Genomic DNA, 24,302 nt, shown 5'->3' on the forward strand with positions numbered 1-24,302 from the left:
GCATTTGGGTCCTTGTCAAGTCACATCTGCAAACTTGGTGGGTCCAGAGAGTATATGCATGCAGCTGCACGCTAGATGAAGAGCTTCATCCGGCATGTGGCTGCACGCATAGGATTGAAAAGTTCAATATAGAGAATAGCAGCCTTGTCCCATCAGTTGTTTCCCTGCCAGCAGAATATTACTGTGTGTAAGTAACTGGCTTGTAATGTCTGTATGATTGGAGGCAGAATCTGACTAGCCCAATGTACATACAAGTCATTGTTATCTGGAATAGATTATACGTGTGACTATGAGGTTTTCTCAGCAAGTTCTGGAAGTGGCTTTGCGTATTGTCTTGTAATGGGGTGTGGGTTACTCTGTTACTCTCTGATTAATTGCCTATGATATTGAGCTATCTGACTTATGACATAAGAGCAGATATGTTATATGGATTTCTGGTCTAGTTATTCTTTAACTTGGGATGACCTCTGTGTCGCATACAGTGTGTACATAGTGCATGCCACATGCATTTGAACTAAGATCTGAGGGGCATTTTTTACTGCTATTGCTTCACATGTGCACATAAAAAGATATAGCCCTATCTCTCCTGACTACCCCATAAATATCATGACATAAATCAGCCAAGTGTTCATGGTTAGGAAGTTATAGGAAGTAATACACTATCAGGCTCCTTTGTGCTTATCTCCTACAGTAGCAAAGTATTGGTAGCAATGTCTCCTCCATGTCAGACATCAAAGGGGTGCCTCACAGACCCATATGCATGTTCACATTTTGATGTTGCTTTCAGTTGGAGAAAATCCTCCTGACATATGCATCTGAATGAAGGGTCCAACCTATGCACTGCACATTAGTCTGTAATACATAGCCCAAAGTTTCCCATTCTGAAAAAAAGTGTAACATTTTTTACTGCTCGCTTGTAAAAAAGTGCAATAACGCTCCATGTCCGAGTGCCATTATGTTGTAAAGAACTGTAGTATGTGTATAGTACAGTTCTCTACAACAAAATGGTGCTTGGACATGCGCAGTAATGCGCAGTAATGGGATTTGTCACGTCAAACAGCTATATCTCTGGCATTATAAAATAGAGAAACTTAGTTTTTCTCTTCCGTCCATGTCCAGGAAGATTAGCTACAATTCCATGGATTGGAAACTTCTTGCTTATGTTTCACATCATGGACAATGGAATATCAAGATCTCTGGAGATGGACTTTTACTTTGAGATTGTTGATATTTTTTCACAAATTAGGTTCTCAAGTCGTCAGACAGATCTCTTCTCCTCTTTTATTCTCCATGCTTAGTGTAACACTCACAGACGCACAATGCAAAGACTGAGTCAATGTCTCCTTTCTATCAGGATTCAGGTGTGATTTTTATATTGCCCACACCTGTTACTTGCCACAGGTGAATTTGAACGAGCATTGTGTGCTTGAAACAAAGTTAATCACCCACAATTTTGAAAAGGTGCCAACAATTTTGTCTGGCCCATTTTTGGAGGTTTGTGTAAAATTATGTCCAATTTGCCCTTTTTTCCTGAGGTTTTTTTTTTTGTGTGTGTTGTTCCAATGCACACAATGGAAATAAACGTGTCAAAACTTGTGTAATTGCTCTCATCTTATGGGAGAAATACTTCAATTTCTAGAAAAATTTCATGGGTGCCAACACTTACAGCCATGACTGTATGGATATCTGTGGCTGCTCGTAAGTATCCTAATCTCCGATGCCGCTCCTGCTACCTCTTGTGTCACCCCCTCTACCTCATGTATTGTAAGCTCTTTTGAGCAGGGCCCTCAGTCCCATTGGGTGAAGTGACTAGGGATCCAAACATATACTCTCAGCTGAACTAACACTGACGAAACTCCCCAAAAATTATCTGGAATATCTCTATAAGGCCAAGGCCCCACGTAGGGTAAACGCTGAAGCGTTTTGCAGTATCTGGAAAGTGGATAGGATTCTGACTAACCTAATTGAAGAAGAAAGTCAGCAGAGGAAAACAATGTAGACTTTCTGTGAAAAGCATTGCGGAAAAAACCATGATGCGTTTCCACCTCAGTTTTTCCTGCAGCACTTTTTGGCTATGGGGGGCCTTAGCCTGCAGGGGAGTTCCATCCTTCTAAATGATGACTTTGTGCCATAGTGCCAATAAAGAATGTACTCAGTTGGCTGCTATGTGCTGCTGCTTACCTGTCAGTTGACACGTGGCACAAGACTGATTGCCCTTAGCAGTGACATGTGATATTTGAATAGGTGAGTGTTGAGGCCTGTGATTGGCTTCATGAGAGGTGAGTACATTTTTTTTTACTTCATTGCCACTGTTTCCAGCTAAAATAATCCTTTACGCTAAATTGTTGGTGGGAGGGGGAGCTGCTTTTTTGTTTCAGTTTTTGCTGCGGTTTTTTGAGCCAAAGCAAAGAGTGGCAAAACAAGTCCTGATTTTTACATCACTTGAAGGCAATAAAGAGGTTGCTTAGCTTTCCTAGAATGTAGTCGTGCTATGGTTAATGGTTCTGGATAATAAAATTATGTTTTACTGACCATTAATCTGATTTGCTTTTCTTCCCAGAAAAATGAAGCTTCCCAGGAAGTAGGCAGACTTTTACTTTGTTTGGATTCCTCTATCTTGCACAAACCCAATTCACTTTGTATGATCACAAGTCTATAGAACACATAAAAGACATGTCTATTGGACTAAAACAGGTATTTAATAAAGACAAGACTTTCAGACCTAAAAGAAAATTTGATCCTGGCACACAAAGGTTTGAACTACATAAACGGGCACAAGCATCTTTAAGTTCTGGAGTTGACTTGAAAGCCACAGTTCAATTGCCCAGTGGAGAAGATCTCAATGACTGGGTGGCTGTTCATGTGGTGGATTTTTTCAATAGGATTAACCTCATTTATGGTACCATATGTGACTTTTGCACTGAAAGGACATGTCCTGTTATGTCTGGAGGTCCAAAATATGAGTATAGATGGCAAGATGACATGAAATACAAGAAACCTACTGCCTTACCAGCACCTCAGTATATGAACCTACTCATGGATTGGATTGAAGTACAAATTAACAATGAAGATATATTCCCTACAAGTGTGGGTAAGTAAACATTTTAATAATCTATCTCCCTTTCAAGGAACAAATAACCTTAAGGCTAAGGCCCCACATAGTTTTTCTGGCAGCGCTTTTCACATACAGTTTGCAGAGTTTTCCTTCGGTAACTTTCTGCTTCAATTACACGTGTATGGAAACTGCCAGTATTTCCATAGGTATAATTGACAAGCTGCAATTTCCAAAAACACAACAGTTTTGGAAATCGCAGCATAACCACTGCGCATATTTTTCTACAATGTGTGAATGGTTCAAAAAGTTCAACTTTGGTCTCATCTGACGAGAGCACCTTCTTCCACATGTTTGCTGGGTCCCCTATATGGTTTGTGGCAAACTGAAAACAGCTTTCATACAACAATGGTTTTGTTCTTGCCACTCAATAAATTCCATAAAGGCCAGATTTATTGAATACTCGACTTATACACTCACCGGCCACTTTATTAGGTACACCTGTCCAACTGCTCGTTAACACTTAATTTCTAATCAGCCAATCACATGGCGGCAACTCAGTGCATTTAGGCATGTAGACATGGTCAAGACAATCTCCTGCAGTTCAAACCGAGCATCAGTATGGGGAAGAAAGGTGATTTGAGTGCCTTTGAACGTGGCATGGTTGTTGGTGCCTGAGTATTTCAGAAACTGCTGATCTACTGGGATTTTCACGCACAACCATCTCTAGGGTTTACAGAGAATGGTCCGAAAAAGAAAAAACATCCAGTGAGCGGCAGTTCTGTGGGCGGAAATGCGTTGTTGATGCCAGAGGTCAGAGGAGAATGGCCAGACTGGTTCGAGCTGATAGAAAGGCAACAGTGACTCAAATAGCCACCCGTTACAACCAAGGTAGCCAGAAGAGCATCTCTGAACGCACAGTACGTCGAACTTTGAGGCAGATGGGCTACAGCAGCAGAAGACCACACCGGGTGCCACTCCTTTCAGCTAAGAACAGGAAACTGAGGCTACAATTTGCACAAGCTCATCGAAATTGGACAATTGAAGATTGGAAAAACGTTGCCTGGTCTGATGAGTCTCGATTTCTGCTGCGACATTCGGATGGTAGGGTCAGAATTTGGCGTCAACAACATGAAAGCATGGATCCATCCTGCCTTGTATCAACGGTTCAGGCTGGTGGTGGTGTCATGGTGTGGGGAATATTTTCTTGGCACTCTTTGGGCCCCTTGGTACCAATTGAGCATCGTTGCAACGCCAAAGCCTACCTGAGTATTGTTGCTGACCATGTCCATCCCTTTATGACCACAATGTACCCAACATCTGATGGCTACTTTCAGCAGGATAATGCGCCATGTCATAAAGCTGGAATCATCTCAGACTGGTTTCTTGAACATGACAATGAGTTCACTGTACTCCAGTGGCCTCCACAGTCACCAGATCTCAATCCAATAGAGCATCTTTGGGATGTGGTGGAACGGGAGATTCGCATCATGGATGTGCAGCCGACAAATCTGCGGCAACTGTGTGATGCCATCATGTCAATATGGACCAAAATCTCTGAGGAATGCTTCCAGCACCTTGTTGAATCTATGCCACGAAGAATTGAGGCAGTTCTGAAGGCAAAAGGGGGTCCAACCCGTTACTAGCATGGTGTACCTAATAAAGTGGCCGATGAGTGTAGTTGTCCTGTGGATAGATTCTCTCGCTTGAGCTATGGATTTCTGCAGCTCCTCCAGAATGACCATGGGCCTCTTGGCTGGCTCTCTGACCAGTTATCTACTTGCTCCATCTGTCAGTTTAGGTGGATAGCCATGTCTTGATAGGTTTTCCATTGAAAATGATGGATTTTTGGATGATGATTGAACAGTGCTCCTTGGGATGCTCAAAGCTTGGGATATGTTTTTTATAACCTAATCCTGCTTTAAACTTCTCCACAACTTTATCTCTGACCTGTCTGGTGAGTTCCTTGGTCTTCATGATGCTGTTTGTTCACTAGCGTTCTCTAACAGACCACTGAGGCCTTCACAGAATAGGTGGATTTTATACTGAGGCTAAATTGCACACAGGTGGACTCTAATAACTAATTAAGTGACTTCTGAACGCAATTGTGTGCACTGGATTTTATTTAGGGGTATCAGAGTACAGGGGGGGCTGAATATTTTTGCACATCACCCTTTTCAGATTTTTATGTGATTAAAATTTTGAAAACCGTGTATCAGTTTTGTATCATGTATCACTTAGTCTCAATAAAACATGGCTGTAAGGTGACAAATGTGAAAAAGTTCAGGGGGGGGTATGAATACATTTGCAAGACACTGCACTTGTACCAGGAGATAAGCTGCTGTCTGAGTGGACAGCAGCTTGTCTGCCTGTCCCATTCAGAATAAGGGTGTCACTACAGCTATCGTGTATGACTTTCTTTAGTGGGTTTAACACATACAGGCCCATCATTTTCACTATAGGAAAGTAAGTATGATCAGTTACCCTATTGACGGGTGTCACATTTCTCCTCTGGGTTCTGAGAGTGCTTTTATCCAGCGTGTTCCCCAGGCAATACAGATCGAGGGGTGGGGAGAGGAGTTTTATTGGAGACGGATGACTGCACAACTAAAGAAGAATCCCACTGAACAAGTTACACAGGGTCATCCTACACAATAAACATTTGTTCTTTTCTCTTCTTTCTCCCACATCTGTATTTCTATAGCTGGCAGTAAGCCATATATAGATTAAATGAAAATAACAAAACAAGCCAAGGTGCCTAACTGAACATATGGACAAGAGCAGTAAATCCAAGACGACTACAATTGTTTATAGGATTTAGCCATGTAGTTAGCTAATGACAAGTGCAAACCTTCTTGGGTCATCTCAGAACAGCATGTCTCAATTATGATGCTTAAAATTTATTCCTTAAGCCCAGGGCTACACTGCAACTTTTTGTAGCATTACTAATTGATTTTATCTATTGAGCTACATCTGAAGTCCAAATGACCACTTGTATGCAATCCAGTGGCTGCAGCAGTCTGTCAATAGTTAAAATCTATTAGTAGCACTACAAAAAGTCAGTGTAGACCTGGCCTATGAGGAGTTTCATGACTTATTTCCAAAACCTGGTTAAGGCTAAGGGTGCATTCACACTACGTAATCGCCAGCTTATTCTGAACGTAAAACACGTTCAGAATAAGCGGCGTATAAAGCAGTTCCATTCATTTCTATGGGAGCCGGCATACGAGCACTCCCCATAGAAATGAATGGGCTGCTTTTTTCACTGCGAGCAGTCCCATTGAAGTGAATGGGATGTGCTGGCGTGTACGGTAAGCTCTGCTCATGCCGAGCCGTATACGCCGGCACTTCTCATTCACTTCAATGGGAGCGCTCGTAGTGAAAAAAGCAGCCCATTCATTTCTATGGGGAGCGCTCGTATGCCGGCTCCCATAGAAATGAATGGAACTGCTTTATACTCGCTGATTCTGAACGTGTTTTACGTTCAGAATAAGCTGGCGATTACGTAGTGTGAATTCACCCTAAGGCCCCACGTAGCCTACTGCAGCATAAAAAGGCTGCGGGATAAACCATGGTGGCCAAGCATCATGCATTTTACCACAGTGCTTATCACAGAAAGTCAGCAGAGGTTTACTTTCTGCTTCCATTATACGTATAGAGAAACCGCTGGCGTTTCCGTAGATATAATTGGCATGCTGAAATGTCTGCTGCGTGTATTTTTTCAAGTGTGTGGATGGAATTCACTATTGCTAAGCAGGGACTGTAAAACACTGCATTTTTTTTCCGTAGCATCTACATCATGTGGGGCTTTGGCCTTACATAATTTTACGTTTTTAGTTTTCTTAAATGGGCATCAGATTGAAACATTTTGCAAGTAAAAAGGATGCTGGAATAAAGAAACATAATGGGGAAGATTTATAATTAATTAAATAAAATATGGACGTAAGCCTGGTGAAAGTGATGCAAAGCACATTACATTCATCACTTCTTAGGGTGCATTCACACTGAGTAAACACTAGCTTATTTTGTAGAGTAAAATTACACTTGTAAATTTTGCTATCCCATTGACTTCAATGATATTTTTTTACAAGTGTAAAAATACGCCTGTAAAAAATACGCCTGTAAAAAATACGCCTGTAAAAATACGCCTGTAAAATGTCATTGAAGTCAATGGGATAGCAATATTTACAAGTGTAATTTTACTCTACAAAATAAGCTAGCGTTTACTCAGTGTGAATGCACCCTTAGGGTGCATTCACACTGAGTAAACGCTAGCTTATTCTGAACGTAAAACACGTTCAGAATAAGCGGCGTCTAAAGCAGCTCCATTCATTTCTATGGGAGCGGAGATACGAGCGCTCCCCATAGAAATGAATGGGCTGCTTCTTTCACTCCGTGCAGTCCCATTGAAGTGAATGGAGCTGCTTTAGACGCCGCTTATTCTGAACGTGTTTTACTCTCTTGTTTTGGAGACAAGACATGGATTTCTACAAAGCTCCATTAAGTTGTATGCAACTGGTTTTTAGCTTCAGAAATGTCTGCAATGTGTAAATGCCCTCCTACAGTTGTAACTTAGTGGATGAGATTGTTAAAAATCTGCATGTAACACGACCTGCAGTGCAGGTTTACCTCCAGTCTACTGTACAACTTTCTGATATGATATTTTACATCAGCCCCCACACATTGTATAGAATAGTACTTTTACTTTCCTATTTACTTTTCCCTACTGAAGGTAAATTCACAATGCAGAAAGTGAAGAGGAATTTGAGGCAGACTTTTCCCTCAAATTCCTCTCCATTTTCTGGCCTTTTGGCTTTAGTCCACAACTTTTACTCTTAGATCAGACTTAGATGAATGAGCCTAATTAGCTATGGGTCGGTTCACATTAGCGTATGTATTCCATCTGGTTAGAGTCTGCATGGAGACCCCCTGGTCGGAATACAATCGCAATTTCAAGCGCTGTGCTGTCAAAGTGCACGGACCCCATAGACTATAATGGGGTCCGTGTGCTTGCTGCGCACTGCCCGCACGAATCATGCGGACAGGATTCGCTCTGTTACCACAATCTTAGGGCCCCTTCACACAGAGTTTATGCTCTGTGTATTCTGTACATTTTACACGTGTAAAAATACACGTGTAAAATGTAGTTAGCTATTAAGTTCAATGGCATATTCATATAACGCGCGTAGACAGAATACACGAAGCGTAAACTCCATGTGAAGGGGCCCTTAGGTTTGTTGGGTAGTTTATATCCTGTATCCGTATTATCATGCTGCTGCAACACACTGAAATTTCCCCATGGTGGGCCTATTAAAGCATTATCTTATCTCTTATCTTATCTTAAAGTGTAATCCCTTTGCTGTGATGATTACAGTTTGCATGTTGGGTTTTTGTTGAATGTCCATCTTGCAGCTGTTACAGGTCTTTTGGCCTTTTGTAAAAAGGATTGCATATTTAGCATGCACTTGACACAATTATCATTTGGAACAATTGTTAATTGTATAAGCAGATGGTCAACCCAGGCCATTAATTACTCATCTTCTCTAGTCAGGCCTACAAAGCAAATGCTGAGGCCCAATTCCCATGGTTCACTGGGTCATTGATGCTATTTAAGAAATAGCACAGCAGATGTTACACAGGTCAACTAACAACCTCACATGAACACTCATTATGCAGTCAAATCATTTTTCTAAAAATGTAAATTCATATTTGTCTCAATACATTTTAGGAGCTTGTAGCTGTTAGGATTCAAGTCACATTTCATGTTAGGTTTCATTTTGCGGTAAGATGCTGTAAATGCCACCAATTGGCTTTTTCCCCTGCTTGACATGGGCATGGGAATGTTTACGTTTCTGGTTAGATTGCCTGCACATTGATGGCAGTGCTCCAGGTTGGTGCAAATGGACAGTTGTATTATATGTTGTGAGATGTTGGTATTTCGTCATGTCTTGTCACTTTATATAATGCAGGTGATTGAGTGTTCAGCAATCTAGTATATTAATGAGGTTGTTTGGTGCTCCCTGTGGTGTGACAGTGATGTCGGGCGTTATGCATCTTTTCTGCACTCTGTGTGCGTGGGATAACATGAAAGTGGAGCTGCTTGTAGACAGGGAGATCAGCTTGAGACATGGCAGAGTTTGAAGTTTGTCGGACAGCTTATGGAGCTTATGGAGTGGAGCAACCTCTCAGCCGAAGAGAGCAATGTTCCACATTTGAATAGATTGGCTTTCAGACATGTGCACTGTCATTTCATTTATATTCAGGAGACTTCAGAAGAAACACTTAGAAGAAAGCTTGGATATATCTGGTGTTTCCAAGAGGTGAATGAAACAGCAATAATCTGACTCAATTGCTGGTCCATTCAAATAGGAGACCCAGGCCCAATTCAGGGTCCCTATGGTCAAACTTTAAAAATCAAAAACTCATCCTTTTTGTATCAAGGTGCACTCATGCTGACTATATTTAAAGGGGTTATCCAAGACCCAAAATGGATGACCTCTCGTAGATGCAGTTGTCTGGCTGTGGTATTGCAGATGAAGTTCAGCTGCAATAGCTCACATAGCTCTTTTTCATCCAGCTCTGTATTCTACACTCATAGTTGTGGCAGGGAGATGGAGCACCACCAATCTCAATGATTTATCCTAAGGCGTGTGGCAGCATCTTTCTGAGTACCCATTTTTGCCTCTGGTCGCCATACTTCAATTGTTGTAATAGTTTATACTACATAAATTAAATAAATAAATAATTAAATAAACTATGTATTGAATATGTCAAATCAATAAAAATATTGAAATTAAAAAAAAAAAAAAAAAGTTGTTGTTGACATCAGTGTTATGACAAATTAGTAAAATGCCAAAATAATAAAATTTAAAGTGGAAAAAAAAAGACTTACTGTAGCGCTCTGAGAATGTCAATTACAGTGTGACACTAAAAATGTTACTTTAGCATAACCAACAATGTAACATATTTTCCGCGAGCGAAGCCGCAGGTATTCTACTAGTCTGGAATAAACCTGACTCACATTCTTTATCACTAGAAAAATGTTCTGTTTCCCATAAAGTTATGTATTTGCGTGTTTTCAGGTTCTTTCTGTATTACACTAATTTCAGATAAAAATCTGGTAGTTTTTACAGCATGAAGAAGCAAACCACAGACTCATGCTTAAGTTAATGTTTATTTTTGGAGCTTTGATAGTTTTCTGTTCTTGTGGAGACTTACTAATATCACAAAAAAACAAGGGATTACTGTCTTGTTATTTCATGGTTATGTGGACAGTACAGTAGGTTATTCTTGGTGATTTTTCCAGTGCATATACTATATAGCACAAGTTCCTTAACCCGTACGGTGCCTTTTTTTTGCAGGACATTATGTAGTTTTTAGTGCCATAGACTGCAATACTACTGTACTAATACTGTACTGTATTGCATTCTATAGCAGATTTACTATGTAAGGCAGGCTTCAGTAGTTACATTACTATGGCAGGGCTGAGAGCCTTCAGAAAGCTCCCAGCTGCTATTGTAACAGGATGCCATATTTAGTACGTGCACCAGGACATACAGTGGGGCAAAAAAGTATTTAGTCAGTCACCAATAGTGCAAGTTCCACCACTTAAAAAGATGAGAGGCGTCTTTAATTTACATCATAGGTAGACCTCAACTATGAGAGACAAAATGAAAAAACAAATCCAGAAAATCACATTGTCTGATTTTTTAAGAATTTATTTTCAAATTATGGTGGAAAATAAGTATTTGGTCAGTAACAAAATTTCATTTCAATACTTTGTTATATATCCTTTGTTGGCAATGACAGAGGTCAAACGTTTTCTGTAAGTCTTCACAAGGTTGGCACACACTGTTGTTGGTATGTTGGCCCATTCCTCCATGCAGATCTCCTCTAGAGCAGTGATGTTTTGGGGCTGTCGCTTGGCAACGCGGACTTTCAACTCCCTCCAAAGGTTTTCTATAGGGTTGAGATCTGGAGACTGGCTAGGCCACTCCAGGACCTTGAAATGCTTCTTACAAAGCCACTCCTTCGTTGCCCTGGCGGTGTGCTTTGGATCATTGTCATGTTGAAAGACCCAGCCACGTTTCATCTTCAATGCCCTTGCTGATGGAAGGAGGTTTGCACTCAAAATCTCACGATACATGGCCCCATTCATTCTTTCATGTACCCGGATCAGTCGTCCTGGCCCCTTTGCAGAGAAACAGCTCCAAAGCATGATGTTTCCACCCCCATGCTTTACAGTAGGTATGGTGTTTGATGGATGCAACTCAGTATTTTTTTTCCTCCAAACACGAAAAGTTGTGTTTCTACCAAACAGTTCCAGTTTGGTTTCATCAGACCATAGGACATTCTCTCAATACTCTTCTGGATCATCCAAATGCTCTCTAGCAAACTTCAGACGGGCGCCGGACATGTACTGGCTTAAGCAGTGGGACACGTCTGGCACTGCAGAATCTGAGTCCCTGGCGGCGTAGTGTGTTACTGATGGTAGGCTTTGTTACATTGGTCCCAGCTCTCTGCAGTTCATTCACTAGGTCCCCCCGCGTGGTTCTGGGATTTTTGCTCGCCGTTCTTGTGATCATTTTAACCCCACGGGGTGAGATTTTGCGTGGAGCCCCAGACCGAGGGAGATTATCAGTGGTCTTGTATGTCTTCCATTTTCTAATTATTGCTCCCACAGTTGATTTCTTCAATCCAAGCTGGTTGCCTATTGCAGATTCAGTCTTCCCAGCCTGGTGCAGGGCTACAATTTTGTTTCTGGTGTCCTTTGACAGCTCTTTGGTCTTCACCATAGTGGAGTTTGGAGTCTGACTGTTTGAGGGTGTGCACAGGTGTCTTTTTATACTGATAACAAGTTTAAACAGGTGCCATTACTACAGGTAATGAGTGGAGGAAAGAGGAGACTCTTAAAGAAGAAGTTACAGGTCTGTGAGAGCCAGAAATCTTGATTGTTTGTTACTGACCAAATACTTATTTTCCACCATAATTTGAAAAAAAAATTCTTACAAAATCAGACAATGTGATTTTCTGGATTTGTTTCCTCATTTTGTCTCTCATAGTTGAGGTCTACCTATGATGTAAATTACAGACGCCTCTCATCTTTTTAAGTGGTGGAACTTGCACTATTGGTGACTGACTAAATACTTTTTTGCCCCACTGTAACTGTACATCCTGGTGCACGTAAGGGTTAAAGAGAACCTGTCAGTGTTACTGACATGACTGTTTAGCATATACTGTACATGTGAGATTGGTACAAAGCACAGCCATAAGAAATTGTGTATCAAGCTGATTTTTTTTTAATATGAAATACATATTCAGTGTTTAATTCAACTTGTATGTCAGGAGTACTGGAATAGTACTGTGCAGTATTGTACAGTACTGGACCTGTCTGTTTTAGAAAATATAGATATATGGGGAATACTAATGATAGGATTTACTGGCAAACTTCACCTCTAGATTGCAGATGTTTTATCTGACGGTATAATTACTTACATAGTGGTTATAGGATTTTAAAGGGGTTTTCCTATTCAAGTAATAGGAGAAATGCAGCATTCCTTTCCACTGCATATCAGTGCTTCTGGGAAACTGCTGCATCACTTCTATTGCTTGAATAGGAGCGGTGCTGCACGTGCTCCCCATCCAATACCTAGAAGCTGCAAAAACTAATCTGCCTACAGGTCATCAGTATGAAAAATCAATTTGGGGCTGGACAACCCCTTTAATACTTCCATAGAGTATTTCCACATGGTCAACTTTACTGCTGATTTTCTGTTATGGAAAATAAGTAGTGGGTTTGTCTGAATGTCGATACTCCAAAAACTGTCCAATATCCAAGGATTAAAAGTGAAAATACTCTTTATATGTTTGGGTAAGTTCACACAGGGTTTTTGGACCGGATTTTGATGCAGGAATCCACCTCAGGATGAAGAAAAATGGCGCTTTATTTGGTGCTGAATTTACCCTTAGATTATAGCTACACAGCAACCAAAACATTTGTTTCATTTGCCTGCAACTTACTGTTGTACCACAGTTTCTATGCTGTGATTTGGCTGTAAAAAACTGTAAAATCTTATTTACGTCTGTTGGAGTCTATTGTGAAAAATTAAATGCCATTTGCATGTATCATTTTGCAGCTACACAAAGTTGTAAATTAACTCCATATATTCAACTTGAAGTCACACAAGTCACTGTGTAGCTCTCACCTTAAAACTAATATTCTGTTGACCATTTACTTTACTGCATGACACACTAATGGCTATCTTTTTAGTTTGCACTGTCCCACAAACGTATGATAAAAATCAATAGAAATGATTGCTGAGCCAATCGCTGACCGACTCAGTTAATGACTGGCTGAGCATCATGCCCTGTGTATTCAGAGGAAATAGAAAATAGAGACCAGCAGGGAACTGGGAAGCTTCAAAATGGGAGTAGTGGGGGATTGGTGTGGTAAGTATTGCTTCATTTAATAATAATAATAAATTTTATTTATATAGCGCCAACATATTCCGCAGCACTGTACAATTTGTAGGGTTCAAATACAGACAGATACATAACAAAGAACGTCATTTCACACAATGGGACTGAGGGCCCTGCTCGCAAGAGCTTACAATCTATGAGGTAGAGGGGGTGACACAAGAGGTAGCAGGGGTGGCATTGCTTATACAGTATTCAGACAATTTTGTAATAGAGGTGACTGTCATTACACAAACAAAACTTTATGAGCCGTCACTAGTGGTGTCCTGTAACATGTGGATGGAGCTTGGACAAATAAAGTTAGCCTGAAACGGCATCATATCATGTGGGGTAATGTGGGAGCGGGGACAGAGGAAGGTTAAGTTTTGGGGATTCTAATTATAGTACGGAAGGGTTTACGTTAGGAATTGTGATAGGCCTGTCTGAAAAGATGCGTCTTTAGTTTGCGTTTGAAACTGTAGAAATTGGGAGTTAATCTGATTGTCCGGGGTAGAGCATTCCAGAGAAGTGGTGCAGCTCGGGAGAAGTCTTGTATACGAGCGTGGGAGGTTCTGATAATAGAGGATGTAAGTGTTAGGTCATTGAGTGAGCGGAGAGCACGGGTTGAGCAGTAGACAGAGATGAGGGAGGAAATGTAGGGAGGTGCGGCATTATGGAGAGCCTTGTGGATGAGAGTGCTAAGATTTTATTCTATAATGAATAGGCAGCCAATGTAGCGACCGGCACAGACCAGAGACATCGCTGTAGCGTCTAGCCTGATAGATGAGCCTGGCCGCTGCATTCAGAATAGATTGTAGAGGGGAGAGTTTAGTGAGGGGAAGACCGATTAGTAAGGAGTTACAGTAGTCAAGGCGAGAATGAATCAGAGAGACAATAAGTGTCTGGTAAGGAAAGGGCAGATTCTGGAGATGTTTTTGAGGTGGAGGTGACATGAACGTGCGAGTGATTCGATATGAGGGGTTTTATTTTTTTTATCCATTCTGAGCTGTTTGTAAAACTCTATACCTACTTGAAAGCTCCTTTATAAGCTAAGGCCCCATTTTGTGGAAACGCAGCGGAAAAACCACTGCTATTTAGAGTGGCAGCAAAGTTAGGGTAAGTTCACATGAGAGTTTTTTGGACCGGAATTTGACGTGGAGGCTAGGCTACCTCAGATTCCAGTCCAAAAAACACCTAGCCGCAACTGGACGCACCAGTATCCAGTCGCGGAATTCTGCTCCTGGTTAGGCACAAATGAATGGGCCTAGTCGGGAGGGAGTATCTTCAGGCGGATGTTGTGAGGCGAATCCGCCTGAAAGAATGAGCATGTCGCTTCTTTTCCAGGAGCAGGAACAAACGGCTCCCGGAAAAAAATAACTGACCGGCTGCTATTGATTTCAATGGGATCCGTCTTTTTGGTTAGGATTTACAGGTGAATACGGCCTCAAAATCCTGACCAAAAAACCCTGTGTGAACTTACCTTTAGAGCTTAAAACCCGCAATTTGACTTTAGTTCTAACTGCAGCTGTTTCTTAAGGCAGCTCCTGAGTGGATGCTATTGCCATGACACCATAGTATGTCATGTTGGGGACATTACACTGCTGTTAAGTCATGGTGCAGCAAGGGGTTAAAATAAAAAAAATTCTAAACATGGACAGTATAAAACTATCAATCTTATAAGGAAACATTGCTATTTCACAAATGTTAAGTCAGCCTTATGTTTTTACTTTCAAGATCCTGTTCTCTGTATTTTTTGTGGCTAGGAATTTTTAAAGACTAACCATTGAATTGCACAATGAGAGAGGATGTGTTCATTACAAACACTTGTATGTCTAGTTTTGTTTATGTGTGTAGTATAGGAAGTATGCATTATAAGCAGAACTATGCATATCCAATACAGTATAACCACAATCGACTAATAGTAGGGATGGTCTTTAACATTTTGTGTGTGTCTATATGGCACTGACATGTAGTTATATGGTAGTCCTTTCCCTCCGGTGCTTCAGAAGGCTCTTTGGAGACTGTCCTTTACATGGTCACTGGAGATGGACTGCAAGTCATATTATTTAGATTACACAATTTGGGGAGAAGGAATCAGAGAGGAGTGAGCAAGAAGTACAGGAGGTGAGAGAGCAAAGAAAGGTTTAGTTATATGTTGCCACTCAGTAGGAGTTTTTATCACAATCAAAACACTTTACTCACATCACTACTTCTCTGCATGGTCTTGGGACTGTTCTGAGCGAAAAAGAGACATATATAGAGCCAGTTCTCCTATACTGACTGTGTGCAGTAAGCCAGTTCTCCTATACTTACTGTAATGGGGTCTGTTGAGTGTGTGAAACTGAAAATCATCTGTGCAGGAATTTTTCTCCTAAGGAGACTCCAACAACGTTGTGAACCTCTCCCGAGGCAATAAGTGAATCCAGCGGAGCCCAATCCACGGGTAACCGTTTTTTTAGTGAAAGGGCTCTCCGTTTTTCGGATCATCATATGGACCCAAACGATGGAGAGACCAAGGCTAGTGTGAACCTAGTGTCATTTCCGCAGTTGTAGAGCCTTATCTACACTGATACAGCAATGTCAAAAGTACTCCCTGAATTTCGAAGCTGCCTTGTTTGTGTGTCTTTTCCAATGTTTGCCTCCCCTTGTACCCTCTCCATATTCTCTATGTAGAGAACAACTCAACATTTCTTTAATAAAAATATACTACATAGTTTCTTATATTCGCTTGGACTATATATATATACTGTGTATATATATATATATATATATATATATATATATATATATATATATATATATACAGTGTAGCTAAAGAAAATGTAACTGCAGCTTGCAAATATTTGCCCATGATTACATTATATACTTTTTTTTTCGAGGGGTTAAAAATTCATCCTTAAAGTGCTTCCTCCTGTGTCCTCAGGAGGCCCATTTGTCTGCATGTGTATGAAGCTAGCCACTTACAGCTATGCTTTGTACTTGCGTGTGCCCTATGACCACAGACTTTGTGTTCATAACCGCAACTGTTTTTCCAGAGCAGAAGGTTTAGACAGTCAGTAGAAATCTTTAGACGTGCAAGCTTTTTGTATGGCTTCTGTTGGAGAACTAAACAAATGACTTCAAACAAGGATGCCTTCTGGAACAGCTTATATCACATTATCTGAGACTTGCCACATTTCTTATATAGACATAAAAAAAAGCAGAACAGCAACAGTTCAGCTCATTCCTAGGAGCTGCTAAATGTAAAACATAACAAGTATATACGCATGACTAAAAATGTGGTGGCACAATGTTTTATATATATTGTAGGGAGAGAGCTATCTTGGCTACTCCCCTGTTGTTATGTTATAATGTTACACCATTCTTGTAGGGTACAAGATGCAAAGGTCTGGCATTGAGTGAGTTAAAGGGGTATTCCCACGTTGCATACTCACCAGTCTTCGCTGCTGTAAAATCTTCTTTCTTCCTGCTTTGTTGCGTCATTGGTGGACGGGGTTACATATGCAAAGCCAGCGGCGAGATGACATCGCTTCTATGCCGCTGGCCCTGCGTGCGCGCTTATAGATAGTGAGACCAGTCAGTTCTCCAGCCTTCACAATGCCAATACAGACCCGGCATCCGCTGTAATAGAGAGGCGGATGCCGGGGAGGGTTAGATGCCAGCACAGGTGCCTGCGACATCGCTACGCTCCTGCCCTGCATCAAGCCAGCAGCGGCAGGAGCAATGCTGCTATTCTGCTCCTCCGCCCCCCCCCCCCCTCCGGAATAGCAGCATCGCTCCTGCCGCTGCTGGCTTCATGCATTGCAGTAGCGTAGCGATGTCGCAGGCACCTGTGCTGGCGTCTAACCCTCCACGGCATCCGCCTTTCTATTACAGCGGATGCTGGGTCTGTATTGGCGGCCCCTTCCCCCAAAGTGTAAATTACCCCGCCCCTCCAGGCTCGCTCCAGTGCACTTAGCCCCTCCTCCCTCCCCCTGGCAGCAGGCAGATACATCACTTGACTTTTGACCAGATATCAAGGGATGTGTCAACAAAGAAATGAATAAAGTAAGATAGTGGACAAACAAAGCAGTTTTGCTGAAGCAATGTATTTAGGAAAAGTCTTACATTCACATTAACAAGCAGTATAGATAGGATCCTTGTGATGGGACAACCCCTTTAATGAGGGATGAGCCAAAAAGAAAGAGAGAAAGTGATATAAAGTGGGCCTTATCTCCTCCATGCCAGAATTCTGCTACCTGATTACAAAGTACTTAAAAGACTGAATAGTTGCCTGACACCCTTGGTGCCAGGACAGCTGCTTGCTGTATTACCAAGCTGCTTTATCTCTTCAAACAGGACTGGCCCTGTCTTAAAGTTGATGCCAGCACCTACATCTCCTTGAGTTCTTGCAGTTACTTGCATCTCCGTAAATTTTATTGAATTAAATGGGACAATACTGCCATACCTATCACAGCTGCTGCTAAGACTACGTTCACACCTGTGCCTGGATTCCGTTCAAGGTTTCTGATTCCGAATCCGCTTAAATTCGAATCTCCATTTTTTTTCCGCATTTTCCGGGCGGTAACTGGTTGGAAAACCTGTCGGAACCCCATTATAGTCTATGAGGTCCATGGGTTTCTGCAGGTAACTGCTTTTTAAGCAGATTACATTTCCCTTCTTCGGGTCGCTACATTTTTTTGGCGCTGCATTTTACAGCATGGGGCTATAGCCTAAGGAACGCTTTTATTTTTTGGCCTATGCTGAATTGTCAAAGACCATTTGTACTTCTCCAAAAGTTCCTGAGTGCAAGATACACATTCCTCATAGCATTGTGCCTACCATAGATATCCTCAAGTCTGACACAAATAACCCATGAAGTCTTACCCCTTGTTCACATCTGCATTTGGTAATCCGTCCATTGGCAAGCGGGGTGTACAATGAAAGCACATGGAGCCCATAGACCAGGGGTGCCCAATACGTCAATCGCGATCTACTGGTAGATCGCAAAGGACGTATGGGTCGATCGCGGGATGCAGGGATCCCCGGTGTCTGCTTGTTCACAGTGCAGGCTGAGAATCATCTTCAGCCTGCCAGTGTCCAGAGATAACTCTCAGCCTGCGCTGTGAACACACAGGCAGCGGGCATCCCTGGGCGGCCACAGAACGCCGCTGTCTCCTACATTCACGATCTGCCTGGCCCCGCCCACATGCTCGGCCCCGCCCACAGACCAGCCCCAGCCCCGCCCTAGTAGATCTTTTGCCTTGGTCAGCTAATAAAGTAGCTCACACGCTGAAAAAATGTGAGCACCCCTGCCATAGACTATAATGGGGTCCGTGTGTTTTCTGTGCGGTGTCTGCTCGGAACATGCAGACGGAAAAGTACTTTGTGATCTACTTTCATGTCCGCATGATTCGTGCAGGCAGCACGCGGAGAGCACAAGGACCCCATTATAGTCTGTGGGGTCCGTGTGCTTTTACTGCACACCACTTGCCAATGCGTTCAGTATTCCGTTCGGAGGGGTCCCCATGTGGACTCCCCAAACGGATTACCAAATGCAGATGTGAACAAGGGGTTAGCTGTGTACTTCATTTTTCCACTGGCTGTCCTGATGACATGAAATCTGTATCTGATATACTAAGCATGATCATGTAAGTGCTGCTAAACACTGACAATCCAAACATCAGGAGTATAGAGTTTCCTGTATGCTTAATTTTTCATTTTTACTTTTGTAAAATTGACTGTATTGATCAAAACAGCGTTCATAGTGGTACAAACATAAGAAAGATGATGCTCTTCCACCACGGTATATACCCCAGGTTGGTGAATACATTTCATTATACATTTACATGTGTGTTTTCCAAATGCATCTTTGGTATTTGCGAGTATCAGATTTCTAGTAAAGGTAAATCTCTTGTCGAACTTAATCCGGGAAAAAAAACCCCTTCATCTAATAAAATGTCTCTACAGCCCTTTAACATCACACTGTTCGGGCTCATCTTTGCTTCAGAAGTGAAAATTAAAGGATGTTCTTGAGCAGCTTCATGCTCTCATCTGTCTCTATTTCTTTGGAGTATTTCTCCTTTACCGGTGACACCGTTCTACAAATCCCAGCATGCCTCCAATTATCATCCCTACAAACAAGTAAGGTTCCTTTCATTCTCTCACCACTTGTAATGACACATGCATTGCGTTATCCTCATTATGCTACCAAGTTTATACTTGCTCATCTGGTCGGATGCACATGAGATATCGTCAGAATGCCAGACAAAGTTCTAACGTCTTTCTTCTTCTGTCATCTGCTCCTAATAGTCCCTGTATTATAGAACTCTGTTAAACTCGCATCTTTCTAACATTATTTTTTTCATTTCTTTTTTGATAAAAGCAGTACATTCCACTAAGTGTTTATAAGCAAATTTTCTACTTTCATAACATTGAAAGCCTATTTTTCACTGATCTGAAATGGATGGCCTGTCCTAAGGACAAACCATCAATATTATGATTCAGAAAACATCTTCATATACGTATTCCATCAAAAAGCAAAATATCAGATATGTGGGATATGACAGTTTCAATTGGCTATTTTGGTAACCCCCATAATAATGTTTCTAGCTGGAATACTGAATACTGTACACACCTTAAATAGGACCTTTCATGTCGTCAGCCACGTGCAGTTTTATATACCGCCAGAAAGCTGACAGTGCACTGAATTCAGCATACTGTTGGCTTTCCTGTTATGTTCCCCAGGGCTGGAGATATCGGTGCCGATAGGCTGCTTGACTACCTATTATGGGTAGTGTATGGTACTGTATGTACAGAGACATTCTTTGCTTCCATGCTATTGAATGAACCACGCCATGACGATAAAAGATATGTATTTTAGGCATACAGGAGTAAAATACAGACGCACTTCTGTGTAAGCCCCTTTACAGCTGCATATAAACACTGAGCCGTATCACGGTAGTGTTCATAGGCTTTTTGATTTTAAACTCAGTTGCAAAAGTCCTACTCTTCCTTACACATCATTCAGCTCTACAAAGGTACTTCACACTTCCATTAGATTATGTATTTTTTATCAAGGAGTAGTATTTTCAGCCAAAATGGAGCACAAAGTAATATGTAGGATAATGAGTTAATAGAGGATCTAATCATTTAGGCTAGGGCTACATGATGACTTTGGCCGCAATGTGACTTCATTATAAGGGGGCGTTCACACTACCGTCGGTGTCCGACATGTAGTGTCCGCTCCTAGTGTCCGCTCAAAATCTGTCACGGACATTAAGGGGCCACACGGTGGCTCAGTGGTTAGCACTGCAGCCTTGCAGCGCTGGAGTCCTGGTGTTCAAATCCCGCCAAGGGCATAAAACCATCTGCAAGGAGTTTGTATGTTCTCCCCGTGTCTGCATGGATTTCCATCCTATATTCCAAAGACATACTGATAGGGAAAAATGTACATTGTGAGCTCTATGTGGGGCTCACAATCTACATTTAAAAAAAAAAATAAAAATCTGTCACAGACATTAGGAGCGGACACTAGCTGTGTCCGTGACACCTGTCATTCATCTCAATGGGCATCGGGTGCGTTCTTTTGCACTCCGTGCCCGTCCTTCCCTGTCCGCAAGTGCAGGGTTTTTCTGTCTGCTTGAGAAGTCGGACATCTTCACTTGCAGACAGGGAAGGACGGGCACGGAGTGCAAAAGAACGCACCCGATGCCCATTGAGATGAATGACAGGTGTCACGGACACAGCTAGTGTCCGCTCCTAATGTCCGTGACAGATTTTGAGCGGACACTAGGAGCGGACACTACATGTCGGACACCGACGGTAGTGTGAACGCCCCACTGAGAACACTGGTGTGTGGCCCCAGAACCATCTCTCTCTCAGACCTGAAATCTCCATAGCACTGCTGTCTACTTGTCTGGGCCCGCCCACCCACCAAAAAGAAGAAAACAAGCCTTTGTACAGCTATGTTGGCAGAAAATAGGTTCTAGCAGTTAGGTTCTTGGATGGAAGGGGTTTAACACCAGTGTTACAAGGGTCCTTGTGATAAATTTTAGCAGATGTGCTACAGCCTAAGTTTTTTGTCTTGTTGGAACTGGACATATATTTTTAAGTCATCACAATGCCTTTGACGGATTCTAGTGTGAACTGCATCCAGTGTATTTTTGTTTTTCTTTTGCACATGTCCTTAAAAATAAAGACATCTGAATTTCTCCTGTCTAGCCCTGGTAAAAATAAATTCTCTCTCAGCCGATCATAAAGGAGCAGTGAAAAGCGTCAGGAATAATAATACGTCCTGTGCAGGCAATACATCGACCTCTGATAGTACATGTAACTGTTCCCAAGACTGTGCAGATACAGAAACAGCTCAGCTGTACTACGCCCTATTAATTCTATGGGAATTACAGGAACAGCTTGGAGCAACACTGTTTAGCTGTTCCCATTTTTGGGAAGTTTGGGCCAGGAAGGGGAGCAGTTAATTGTGACCTGAACAATTTGGAGATTGAAGGAATTATACCTCCTCTACTTTATCTTTGACAGGTAACATTCTCCTGGCATAAGGCAAACTCAAACTTGTTCAACAGACTGCAGAATAATATAAGGTTGCAGTATAATACATTGCAAAGTACATTCGACACTCCACAAAAGACGTTTCCAATGCTACAGCCAAACTTAAGTGCTGACTCTATCCAACGCTTGGCATTCTGCTTGGTGTAACGCCTGCATGCTGCTTCTTAGCCATAGAAAGCCATGCCTGAAGCTTATGGTGCATAGTTTTTTGTGTTGATGTTGATGCCAGAGGAGTTCTGTAACAGAGCAGTGTGTTGGTGAATTTTATGCACTATGTGACTGAGCACTCTGTAACCCGGCTGTGTAACGTTACATGGCCTGTTGCTTCATGACTGAGTTGCTGGGGTTCCTAAACACTTGCATTTTTTAGTAACCGCTCGCAGTGCTTAACCCTTTTGCTTTGCAGTACTGTGGTCCTAGTGTCTGTTGTCTGTGTTCCTGCTGCAGGATAAACAACGCAATGCCTCTTGAATATATGCTTTTGTGTACGCCTGATATAAGGTGATTAGCTTGTACAAAACTGATGTGAGTAAACAATGTGAGGACAGATGTCAGTGTTATTATTGTGTTCAGCAGATGTTGTATTCAGCAGTTTTTGGTTTAAGGAAGCATTCACATGGAGTAACGTGGCGCTGATTCTGGCACGATAACTCGCGTAAGAATCAGCGCTGCAAAACAGAATTCCATTGACCTCAATGGGTTCCGTTTAACGTGCGTAACACATTGAAATCAATGGGAGACTCTTTAATCCATTGATTTCTATGTGTTACGCGCGTTAAACGGAACCCTTTGAAGTCAATGGGATTCTGTTTTGCAGCGCCAATTCTTACGTGAGTTTTCATGCCAGAATCAGCGCCGCGTTACTCCGTGTGAATGCCCCCTAAGATTGCTGTATAATACATTACAAAGATGCACTAAAAGTGCAAATGTTTTCAAAACTGTGCGATTCCATACATCAGGTTGGATGTTTCATTCTTTGTAGGTGCGACATTTTATCATTTCATTACTCATACATTCTATAACACTAAGGGTAGGTTCACACCTGCACCCGGTGTCTTTGGTTTCCTTCCCCGAATCTGCTTAAAAAATGCAGAAAGAAAAGTCCTGCAATTTTCTCTCCGCATTTTTCTGCCTTTTTGGGCGGAAACCCAGTGGACCCCATTATAGTCTGTGTGCGATGATTGCGGCTACAACTATATGAGTGAGCGAGACTGAGCGGGCAGCAGGGGAGCATTGGAAGGTGAGTGTAAGTGTTTTTTTTATTTTGTTTGTTTTAAACATTAAGGTGGAACATAATGAAGGGGCAGATGAAGGGGGGGGGGACGGCATGACACTGGGGGCAGAGATGGAGGGACATGAAACTGTGGGCAGATGATGGGGAAGGACGGCATGACACTGGGGGCAGAGATGGAGGGACATGAAACTGTGGGCAGATGATGGGGAAGGACGGCATGACACTGGGCAGAGATGGAGGGACATGAAACTGTGGGCAGATGATGGGGAAGGACGGCATGACACTGGGCAGAGATGGAGGGACATGAAACTGTGGGCAGATGATGGGGAAGGACGGCATGACACTGGGCAGAGATGGAGGGACATGAAACTGTGGGCAGATGAAGGGGGGGACGGCATGACACTGGGGAAAGAGATGGAGGGACATGAAGCTCTGGGCAGAGATGGGGGAACATGAAACTGGGGAACAGATGGGGACATGAAACTGGGGGAAGAGATGGGGGGACATGAAACTGGGGGCAGAGATGGGGGGACATGAAACTGGGGGCAGAGATGGGGGGACATGAAACTGGGGGCAGATGAATGGGTTATATGAAATTGGGGGAGAGATGGCGGGGGGACATAATGTACGGGTGACTGTAGGAGGATTATACTGTGTGGGAGCACATGAAAAATGAATGAGAATGGGCGGAGTCAACATAAAATATGCGCGCGCCGCATATTTTCTCCCTCTTTCTAATCTTCAAAAGTTATGAGGTATGCCTAAAGCCATCAGAAAATACATATTTCTGATGGCTTTAGCCACTGAGAAGCCGCGCTACTGTCTGCAGCAGCGCTATTCAGCTGGAACGCACGCCGTTATGGACGCGTGTTCTAAACTGAATGGGGTCACTGCAACATCAGGAACTGTATTGCGGGGTCTTGGCATTAGAAAGGTTGAGATCCACTGATCTAGCGTAAGGGTTGGTGCTTGCTGGACTTTTGTTCTGATCAGCAATCCCCGCCTGGTTGC

The 24,302-nt window shown here is 42.4% G+C and overlaps 1 protein-coding gene across 1 annotated transcript in view; it reads left to right on the forward strand.

Annotated features, from left to right (window-relative positions):
• MOB3B (MOB kinase activator 3B) overlaps nt 1-24,302 on the forward strand; it is a 63,615-nt gene that overhangs the window by 5,350 nt on the left and 33,963 nt on the right. The window contains exon 2 of the mRNA XM_075279692.1: nt 2,561-3,091. Within this exon, the coding sequence (XP_075135793.1) occupies nt 2,674-3,091 (418 nt within the window). The 5' untranslated portion in view covers nt 2,561-2,673. The remainder of the gene's footprint in view (nt 1-2,560; nt 3,092-24,302) is intronic.

This window comes from Leptodactylus fuscus, chromosome 1 (genome assembly GCF_031893055.1).
Source record: "Leptodactylus fuscus isolate aLepFus1 chromosome 1, aLepFus1.hap2, whole genome shotgun sequence".
In the NCBI taxonomy this organism is placed as follows: Eukaryota; Metazoa; Chordata; class Amphibia; order Anura; family Leptodactylidae; genus Leptodactylus; species Leptodactylus fuscus.